At 40.9% G+C, this 11,364-nt stretch overlaps 1 protein-coding gene across 3 annotated transcripts; it reads right to left on the bottom strand.

Annotated features, from left to right (window-relative positions):
• Nucleotides 1-646: 646 nt before the first annotated feature.
• On the bottom strand, nt 647-8,370 carry LOC121680634 (glutamine synthetase-like). Of its 3 annotated transcripts, XM_042060093.1 has the most exons (8): nt 8,352-8,370; nt 6,603-6,682; nt 3,405-3,619; nt 2,731-2,892; nt 2,241-2,387; nt 1,702-1,829; nt 1,217-1,416; nt 647-1,028 (listed from the first exon to the last, which is right to left on the bottom strand). In XM_042060093.1, exons 3-8 carry the CDS (start codon nt 3,568-3,570, stop codon nt 719-721), a joined length of 1,113 nt encoding a protein of 370 aa, XP_041916027.1. In that variant the 5' UTR covers nt 3,571-3,619; nt 6,603-6,682; nt 8,352-8,370; the 3' UTR covers nt 647-718. The 3 variants fall into 3 exon arrangements, with proteins under 3 accessions (XP_041916027.1, XP_041916026.1, XP_041916028.1); XM_042060092.1 differs by lacking the exon at nt 8,352-8,370 and having other exon boundaries at nt 6,603-6,709; XM_042060094.1 differs by lacking the exon at nt 8,352-8,370 and having other exon boundaries at nt 6,608-6,708.
• Between the last annotated feature and the right edge of the window lie 2,994 nt (nt 8,371-11,364).

Here is an 11,364-nt window from a genome sequence, read left to right as displayed (position 1 = left end):
AGTTAAATATCCAAAATGAAAATAATAATAATAATAATAATAATAATAATAATAATAAACAATTGACCACACCTATGTTGTTCTTCAAATTGACATAACACTTGCAAATTGCTTAGATCTGAGTAAGGATGGACTGACACCTTGTGGTTATATTGAGTAAGTGTTGAGTATCCATCACTGGAGGTACTTTTGTTTTATGTATAAAGTTACTGGTAGTTACTGGTTAATGTAAACATTGAACTAAAAAGCATCAGACCCACCTCTCACATTAAATAGCACATGCATTATGTTGTTTTGCCATTTCTCACATTAGAAACAAGAACATATATTATGATTTGCTATATAAACACCACCACTAGTTATATTGCCAGCACTGATAGCTAACCAGCATGTCAGGAAAACATTTATTCGCAGTATTACAATATATACGATACAAACATGAAGGCTACCTGTCAGCAGAAGATTTTTTTAAGGCATTCCGTTAAGGCATACACCTAAATACACCAACTCTAACTGCAAGCTGTTTTTATCCATTAACTTACACTTAAATATAAACCAAAATATATAAATGTATCTGTCACAAAAAAAGCCATATTTAGACTATTAATTTACTGGCCAAACAGAGGCAAGGTGCTGGAGACTCAACTAGTTTAATTCATGTTTTATTTTTAATGGACTGTTGACAGTACCATCCTCCATTATACGCCCCTGCACTTCCTCAAGCCTCTTCATCATTTTCCGTTTCATCCAGGAAGCAGGTGCGAGCTATGGCGCCAGTGACCGCATACGGGTCACAGTTCGCGGCAGGCCGCCTGTCCTCGAAGTACCCACATTTATCCTGACCGACCTGTCGTGGGATTCTGATACTAGACCCGCGATTAGCCACGCCAGCAGAGAACTCCTCGATGCTGGATGTCTCGTGCTTGCCAGTTAGGCGTCTCCGGTTGTCCTTGCCACCACGAGGATCATACACAAAGATGTGCTCTTTGTGTCGTTTGCTGAGTTTCTCAATGGCATTTTCGATATGTCTGCAAATACAAGGATTAGTTTAGCCAAATCTGCCAGTGTGTATGGGTATGGATCAGAATGGACTCTTATTATTAATGTAGATTATCATGGTTAGTCAATGTCTTTTTTCTGTTAGCATAATTCAAGACTGCATGCAATAGTGATATTGATGTGAGTGTCTGTGTCTTTGATATGATGTCACACTCACAGCAGTCCCCCCTCTCCTCTCATTGCTTCCGTGCTGACGTTGGTGTGACAACCAGCGCCATTCCAGTTCCCTTTCATGGGTTTGGGGTCCAGAGAGGCCACCACTCCAAAGTCCTCACAGACTCGATGCAGCAGGAACCGGGCCATCCACAGGTGGTCTCCCATGTCTATCCCCTCAGATGGACCAACCTGGAACTCCCACTGCAGGGAAAGGAACAGCAAAGGCTTTCATTAAACAACCTTAGGAGAATGTAAATGGCCAGGGAGATATATATAGCAAAGAGGAATGAATGATCTACCATGAACTTCCAAATGACCTACCTATCCAGAATGATCTATTAACATAACACGTCTAATATACGGTATCTACGATATGTTCGGAAATCTGAACGTGTCTGCTTGAAATGGACTTTCTCCCTGCAAGTTGTAGGTGATGAATGCGACCTCTAGTCTGTCAGATGAGGTAATGATGACAGAGTGATCTACCTGTGAGGGCATGACTTCTGCATTGGTGCCACAGATCTTCACTCCGGCATAGAGGCAAGCCTTGTAGTGGCACTCTACAATGTCTCTGCCATAGGCACAGTTAGATCCCACTCCACAGTAGTATGGTCCTGAAGAAGTTCAAGAGGTTCAAAATCAGTTTCAAACAGGTATCCAATGTTTATATAAAGATATAAATGTAGGTATTTATATATATTATAAAGTTATTTATGCAAACACACAACAACAGTTGTTAATGATATAGGTGCACTATATTGCTTCATTTTGTAACCAGATATAAGCTTACTGAAATAAAATAACAGCATGAAACAGAAAATTTGATTTATTCTTTGAATAAACTAAGTGTTTCAGTGGCCAATATATGTCCATATGGAGATCAAAGGCATCATTATGATCCACCCACAGCAACTCTCAACATGCTCCCGAGAGCTGCTCTGCATCATTGCCTTTTGTGACAGAGCTCTTCAGAAAATAAACCTCCACACTGCTCCACTCTGATTCATCAGGGGCCACACACTCACCCTGGGGCCCAGGGAAGCCATTTTCTGGCCAGCCGTATGGGTGTCCATTTATCCCTAGGAGGGTGTACTCCTGCTCCATCCCAAACCACGGGTGCTCATCTTTTACCCTCTCCATCACCTGATTGCATTTGTGACGGTGGTTTGTCTCTGCATACAAAACAAAGATTGCAACAGCGATTATTGCATAAGAAGAGCACTGGAAAAGTTATCATGATATATACATTGCATAGGGTTTGTATGTTATTTGTATACTATTACAGACCTTGATTACTTTAAAAGCAGTATAAAATGTGTTCAACTTCACTTCAAAGTTAGATTTTTGTCAATGCCTGTTTTTTGGACAGAAATTATGCTGTACAGGACTATAATGTAACCAGATTTTGACTGAGTTACATCAGTGAAAGGTGCTTATGAAGTCAACACACTCCACTGCATTGTCCTCACTATAAAAGTCAACACCAGAGAAGCGTTGAGATGAAATTGCCTTTACCTGCAGGCTTGCGGTTATACTTGAGAACTTCACACATGACAAGTTTGTTGGGGTCCAAGGTGAAGGGGTCCCTGAACATACAGACAGGGATGAGAAACATGTCGCTGTTGGAGCCTTCTGCCTGGTCTGTGCTGGAGCCATCAAAGTTCCATTCAGGGATATCTACAGCAAAACAAGGCCCACATTCAGTGAGAAGGATTTCAGACGTAAGAGTTCCAATAAAGACAGACAGGATGGGATGAAATAAGCACTGGATAAATCTTGCTTCTCAATAGACTCAGAAAGACAGAAAGTGAAAATAAATCAGAAACACAGAATAGATACAGAAATGAAAGTAAAACAGATGGACACCATTTGCTTCTGATGTACTTCTATAGAGAGAAAAAGAGAATAAGAAAATGGCTGAATACCATTGATCAGTAAAGGTGATTATACATGGGGCAACTATTTGAGCAATGTTGCTGGGTAACCACATAAGCAGTTCCATTTATTCAAATTAGAAGATCGTGATTAATATAAAGTTCTCCGGAAAATGAATTGTTGCATATATTAATGGGAACATGCCAGAATAACAATGATGAGGAACATTGCCCTGCAACATTGCTCAAAAAGCTGCCCCATAAATCATCAGCTTTAAGGGACCACCTGTCCCTTCAAGGGTGTTGTCCTCTTACCAGCGACGCCCTTGGGTTCTTCCTCCAGGGTTCGGGTCTTGTTCCGCAGGCCCTCTCCAGAGCCGTCGATCCACACGTACGTCACCTGGCACTTCTTGCCCTGGGGGAGCGAGAGGTAGTGCTGGCGCAGTGTCTTAGGCAGGAGGGAGCTCTTTGACACAGACATGGCTGATCAGTGGAAGAGTACAGGGACATGTAAACCCCAGCAGCAGAGACTGTGGACAGACAAGAGGATGATCACTAAGAAACCAGCTATGATAAGAATGATGTGCTGAAGAAACCTGTGGCAGAATTGCTGGAAAGAGGATACCATTCCTCATGGCTCCGGCAGCTAAAGCAAGCGTGTTAAACTGCTACTTATACAAATAAAATCTCTTTCAGGGCATGTGTTTTGGACTCATTTATGCTCTTAATTTGACCTATCCCCAAGAACTCAAGTATACATTTGAGATCCTCCAGAAGGTGTTAATGAACTTGGATGGAAATAAACTGCCCCCAAAGGTCTAAAGACTTAAAGGTAAACTATGCAGTATTGGCAATTTCCTTACTGTTTTCTCGGTTTTTGCTTCTTTTTCGCTGGCTCTGTCATGATGAATGTCTGAGAAACTCCATCGCTACCTTTTTCTAGCCGGTGTCTGGCGTGTATGTGCATTTGAATGCAGTAAAGCAATTCGTTACACTCGTTATACTTCCTGACACTGAGGCCGTCGGCCCGCCGGCCCACAGTTGCAAGGGTGGTTTTTCCGCTCACAGGCGCTAGGGGGAAGTGAGACGGCCACCATTCAACCCGAAAAAAGCCATATAACCATTCCAATGACTCTGAAGCTGTTAAATTAAGGTAAATTAAGCTAAAAAACGTGCACATTAAGCTAAAAACTGCATAGTGTGCCTTTAAGATTAAGATGCTCCAGTAAGTGATGCTCTAGACACACAGTCTTGTTGGACATTTCTTGGACAACAATGTTTTACAACATTTACCTGATAAAAAAAAACATACTATTAAACTTTATCCTTTACATTCAAATTTATGTAATATAATTAGATGGAAAATTGTCATGTGATCAAATGACATAAAGCAAACATTTTAGTCAAGTCAAGTCAAGTCAACTTTATTTCTATAGCACATTTAAAACAACTGAGTTGAACCAAAGTGCTTACAAACAAACATAAAACAATGACAATGGTACAACAATAATAATAATATAATATGGGGGGAAATAAATAATAAAAATAATAAACAAATTAGTCTAAAATAAAATAAAGAATAAAGAGTGTGTGTGTGTGTGTGGGGGGGGGGGGGTATTAAGGTAGATTAAAAGCTTGGGAGAAAATGAAAGTCTTTAAGTTAGACTTAAAGCAGTCTTAAGAGAGAGAGGAAGAGAGGACTTAATATGTACAGGTACACTATTCCAGAGTTGGGGGCAACATTTTAAAATTTTAAAATGAACTCTGTGCTCCACAGGTAACCAGTGCAGATTAGCCAAGACAGGAGTTATATGCTCACGTTTCTTAGAGCCACTTAATAATCTAGCTGCTGCATTTTGAACTAGCTGGAGTCTGTTGAGAGTGGAGTGGGTTAGGCCTGCATATAATGAATTACAATAATCTAGTCTAGATGTTATGAAAGCATGTATAAGAGTTTCAAGATCGGAGAAGGACAGAAAGGGCTTCAGTTTTGCAATGGTTCTTAACTGGAAAAAGCTGCCTTTGACCACACTATTTACTTGCTTATTAAAATTTAAAGAGGAGTCAGAGAAAACCCTGAGATTCTTGACTTCACTGTGGCAGTTTGCAGAGAGAGGTCCTAGTGCATTTTTCAGGATGGAAAAATATTGATATCAGTTTTACTTTCGTTCAGTTGAAGAACATTTCTTGCCATCCAGCGTTTGACGTTACTGAGACAGTTAAAAATATTCTCCAATGAACAAATGCCATCAGTGTTAACAGGCAGGTAAAACTGAGTGTCATCTGCATAGCAGTGATACTGATCAAGTTTTAGAGTAAGTCCAGTTTGGAAATAACCATGGCCTGTACAATAAGTTTTGTGGATCAGTTTTTGTCAGATAAGACTTACACAAAATAGTATGACATGGTATCTGGTACAGCCTGTTGTCTTTGTTTGTGAACAGATTTTGACATGCCTTTTGACAGATCACCTCTCCAGGTCAAAAAGAGGGAAAAAACATGTCACTCAAAATACTGCACTTAAAGTGCACTAACAGGGATGTGTGAAGTTTTACCAATTCAATTATAGTTACTGGCATTAAGGAGCAGTTTCTGGCCAGGTACAGTATTTGTTCAATAACTCACTGTTCAAAACCAAGAAAGTTTCATTGGCTGTTGGTTGCAAAAAATATATTATCTGGACAGAATACTTTTTAATGATATTTTTTGTTTTTAAATTTAACCATCATTTTTTGGTGTTGTATCAATGACAAAAACATTCAAGTAATTTCTTTGAAATTATTACTGTTAAATCTGCTATGAAAACCACATAAACTATTACCTATTACCTTGGATTTTACTTCCAATTCATTTTACATTCTCCAATGTATTAACATTAACATTTTTCATAACTCCATGTACGTTTCTGTACATAAATGTAAGCACTGTGGCAGTAGTAATGCAATATTTAGAAAATGTAGGCTACTCTTGTACTCTTGATACTCAAGTACTTTTAAAAACAAGTACTTCAGTACTTTTACTTAAGTAGACATCTGACTGTTGTACTTTTACTTGTACTTGAGAAAAATGTAGCAAAGGGTATCTGTACTTTTACTCAAGTAATAAAGCTGTGTACTCTGTCCGCCTCTGTTACCTACACACTGACAGATAGATGATGTTTCTGATGCCTCTAACACAAAAAAAAGTACATAGGATCAAAAGGTATAACATCAAAGATACAGTACTGTTCAAAAGTTTGGAGTCATTTAGAAATGTCCTTGTTTTCATCATTAATGTTGTAAATGACAATTGTAGAAAGAAATGGCTGATCTTTAATGCAATATCTACATTGTCCATTATCAGCAACCATTCATCCAATGCTCCAAAGTTTACTAAAAAAAAACTGCTGACATGACTAAAAAAATACAACTGATCTCAGCTGGTATTCTGTCTATAATGGAGTGGAATGGAAATTTGTGACCCCAAACTTTTGACCAGTAGTGTATCTTAAAATGTATAGTTCACATATCTTACCTTACAGGAGGAGCTGTGTGTTGTCAAGTATCCCGTCTCTTGACTGAGGTTTTTAAAAGCAGCCAGTCCGTTTTGTCTTCCTGAAACCAAGATTCCACTCATGTGAGGAAGGACAAAGCGCAGTGACATGCACTGCAGTTTACCTTTATCTTACAGTACCTGGAATAACCTGTTTAAGCTGACTGCACATCTGCTGTATAACCAGTTGTACTAGGGAAATGCTGATGTGGCGCTAGGCTATGTGTTGTTTACTTTCTTACTTTTAATAAAATACATAGAATTAAAGCTCTGATTAAATCAAATTGGAATACATAATTTCTCTGTGGAACTTGATTTGCATACTGAACGTCGTATGGTTGTATGGATACATAATTGTCGTTGTGCTCCCAATTTCACAAAATTGTCACATAGGCCTATGTATTTTACATACATATTTTAACACTGTACACCCCAAAATATCTCAAAATAGGATGCTGGACCAGCAGATCTTGGTGCTGTTTGAGCTGGCTCCTTCCCCAGAGACACAGAGGAACACTCACTCGCTGAGTGTTACAGGAAGCAAAGGGAAGAACAGCCCCTCTGATCTGATCTGCTGAGCCCAGCACCTCACCTGAACACATCTCAATACACAATTACTGCACAGAGCTGCACAGGCCCATTCTCTATCGCTCAGCAGTATGCTTACTGTACTTTTCATTTCACACGTATCCCAAAGCACTCATCAGAGAAGTGATGCGTCAGTGGGAAAAGCTACATGTCCACATATTTACAATGATGATATAAACAAGACAGTAAGCATTCGTGGTGTAAGCAGTTAACTAAGAACAGATTAATTAACTTGTTAATAATTAGTTTCTACAGCACAGAGTAGTATATTTCCACAACAGCTGTATTAGATGTATTACTATCTTTCTTGGAAAAAATTCAAAAGTCAAAGAAAATTCAGATGAAAAACTTTGGAAGGAAAACTTCCAACAAACCCTTTTGCCGGATATGACACATATAAGGAAATCAAGGTTACTGCATTCCTGAAAACTCATTTAGTCAGAATATGATTTAATTTGACAGCAATTCCTGCTTCTATGAATATTTATGAATTTATTATTAAGTACATCCACTTCCTGGAAAGACATTTTAAGTTCACACCCACTGACAACCAGGGCTGTAGGGCTTAACAAGCTTAGACATATTGTGACTATTAAATTACTTTGTTTGTTTTTTATCCCCACAGACAGTAATATTGACTAAAGGTGGCTAGGGTGACTTTTTGAGCAAAGTTGCTGGGCAACTACATAACCAGTATCATTTATTCTAATTGGGTGATCATGACGATTTGAAACGGGAAAGAAGTTGTTGTCCAATATCAATGGGAACATGCCAGAATCATAATAGTGAGGAACATTGCCAAGCATCATACTGTAGCTGAAAAAGTTGCCCCATGTTTCATCAGCTTTAGAAACACCATGTCATTGGCCTGATTTTTAGCTCTCTATTCCGTTCTAGAAAAGTCTAAAACCTTCATTCGAAGAATTGTGCTTCACAGACTGCTACTATTACCTGAGGGTGAAGCTACTCTTCACAGGCTGCTACTATTACCTGAGGGTGATACTCTTCACAGGCTGCTACTATTACCTGAGGGTGAAGCTACTCTTCACAGGCTGCTACTATTACCTGAGGGTGAAGCTACTCTTCACAGGCTGCTACTATTACCTGAGGGTGAAGCTACTCTTCACAGGCTGCTACTATTACCTGAGGGTGATACTCTTCCTCCTGCATTCCCTACTGCTGGATGGCAGTCACGAAAAAAGGCGCCCTAAAGGGACCTCAAGATATCATCCAATTCTTTTAACACGCTCTTGATGTATTTCAATGCTATTATGACATCACGATGACGGACTATTGTAGGTATTGTATTAATATACATCATATATGTATTATGTATTGTCTCTGAACATTGTAAAGTATTAGGACATCCACTCTGGTGTATTTTCTATGTTAGGTAAATTTGTAACTGGCCTAATTAACCAGGTACATTTTTGTTGATTAATGTTTTGTTTATTGTTAACTCTGTTGATCAATCTGTTTTTACACTATACCCTCATTTTACATAATCAGTCCTGCCGAACTGCAAAGTATCAGAAAATGCCTGTCCCTAACAAGTAAAGGTTATTTTAATCAATGGGCTTTGCTATTGTCCATGTGGTGAAAAAAAGAACAAATCTAGTGAACTTTACAATTAGAATTTATTCCAAAACATACAGAATATTTCAACAATAGAATTGCAATGTAAACAGTTATCATCATACATGAAAAACACATTGAGAAACACCAAAATGTGTATAGAAATACTTCATACATTACATTTTGTAAACACAATGGACTCTGAATGTATCAAATTGGGAACAACACACACACACACTCTCTCTCTCTCTCTCAATTCAATTCAATTCAATTCAATCTCTCTTTCTACAAAGGCAGTCAGTGGCATAGTTGACCTGAAGTCTCTTTAATTAAAGTAGGGCCCTTGAGGGAGCTGGTCTCACATCTCAGTCTTGCATAGTCTGTCTCCCTGTTTTTTCCCTTCATGCCTTCCTGACGATGCGCCCACTCTTCCTCCAGTCCCTCCCTCGGTCTGTCCTCATGGACTGGCTGCTCACTCGCCAGGTGCCTTGGCACACACGAGAACTGGGGACACAAACGAGGCGTGGCGCAGCGACACCAGACGCGCAAGCAGGGCAAAAGACAAAAAGAGATGATGCCACGGTATGTTTTAGTATCACATGCAATAGCAGAATAGAAATCTGCTAACGTTCATTACTAATGCATGCGACGAACACAAACACTAAGGTACACGTAGCCTACATGCACGCTCACACCAAACACACACAAACGCGCGCGCGCACACACACCCACGCACGCACGCACGCAGGACAGAGACCTAACCTGGAGCACCACATAAGTGCAGCGCGTTTTCTGGGCTTTGCCGCTTCTCTCCGGTATTGCATCCAGCCGCAGACAAGCTCATGGGCTATCATCACGTACAGAAGAAAGATGAGCACGGCTGGGTCCATCTCTTCAGCATGCACGCGCTGTGCTGGTATTCACTATTCGTTGAGCGACAGGGTCGAGGATGGATGGACGTCGTCAATGGAGACGAGAGGAGATTGGACAGATGGAACTCGCGTGGGATGCCCGTCGTTTGGATGAATTTATAACGAGTGGAGAGACGTCAACATTGACATGAGTGTTCACCACTTCGCGCAGTGCTATTGTGAGACCATTATTGTCCCCGCCTCTTATACATTTGATCGATAACGGCCTGCTCATGAGCTGACAATCATAACACAATTAACCCATTTCTTTAGGCATAGTATTGTTGCGTCCGTAGCCAATGGATAGATGGTCCAGACACAAGATTGGAGAGGATGTTGCCTTGGAGATCTGCCCGTTGCTATGGAAAATGTACTAGCTGAGTACGGTGACTCAATACGTATTCAATGATCTATATAACATATTATAGCATAGGCTACTTAGTATTTCATTGTAGCATACCTTACGACACATGTTGTAATCAGTTGCTTTAGCTTCCATCAGCCCAGGCGACAGGGTATGTTTAATCATTGAGCACTTGGTGTGTAGATAGATATAAGTTTAGATAGATAGATGGATGGATGGATAGATGGATGGATGGATAGATGGATACATAAATAGATAGATAGAGATAGATAGATAGAGATACTTTATTTATCCAGAAAGAAATGAAGGTGTCCAATAGCTTATACACATCATACACAGACAGGACATCCACGCACACACACATACAACAAAAATAAAAAGTAAGATATTAGTGTGCCCTTACAGTAGCCTAAAGTTAGATTGTAACATGTTAAAGGAGCGGTAGGAAAAAATGCAGAAAGGTGCAACAGTATCATAGTGCAAGAGAGTGTCAGTGCAAGTATACATTTCCAGTGAAAATTATATACCTATTCAAGTACAGGCTACACAATATTGTAACGTTTGAAAGTTTCAGGACACCAAGCGTTGTTCAATGCAAGCTTTATTGCGAGTACGAGGGCAGGGACTCAGACAAAGAACACAATGCAAACAGGGCAGGTCAAGTAGACACACACACACACTACACATACAGGGGAGGACGCAGCCCCCCACACAAAAAGGATCACACACGAGGAAGAACTAAAAGGGGAACATGTTACAATAAAGACGCTAACTTTACACTTATAACTTAGGAGATATAACGGCATAAACCCAAATGTTCACTCCCGTATCCCAGCATGCCCTGCGTGGGAGAACGCTACGCAATGTCTTGTGCGCCGACGTTACATAGCTCCCCCAACAAGCCATTGCCGTCCTCGGCAATGCCCACGAGGTAGCCACATGCTAACGTCGGCGCGCGTCGCCCGCCACTCAGTTCAGTGCGACAGTACCACCAACTCACGTGGGGTGCCCGCCGCAGGAGCTCACTCAACGGGGCGCCACGCTGCTAGCAATCCAGTGCGGGCGTGCTAGCAGCCACGTGGCCGTCCCCGCTCGTCACCAGCTCCCTCTCAGCAGCCGCCCTCAGGCTGCACTTTCCGCGGCGTGTCACCGCAGCACTCCTCCTCTCCTGGCGGGGCCCTAGGTGGCCTTTTCAACCGTCGACACTGTACCAAGCACCGGGGTTCGAGGGGGGTCAGATGAAGCTGCACCAACGCCACTCCGCTCCGTCGTTTCACCGACCAGGACAGACAGGCACCGACTCCGC

The sequence above is a fragment of the Alosa sapidissima genome, chromosome 13 (assembly GCF_018492685.1).
Source record: "Alosa sapidissima isolate fAloSap1 chromosome 13, fAloSap1.pri, whole genome shotgun sequence".
Lineage (NCBI taxonomy): Eukaryota > Metazoa > Chordata > Actinopteri > Clupeiformes > Clupeidae > Alosa > Alosa sapidissima.
Note: the sequence above shows the minus strand (reverse complement) of the source record. Positions and strands in the feature narration are given on the sequence as shown.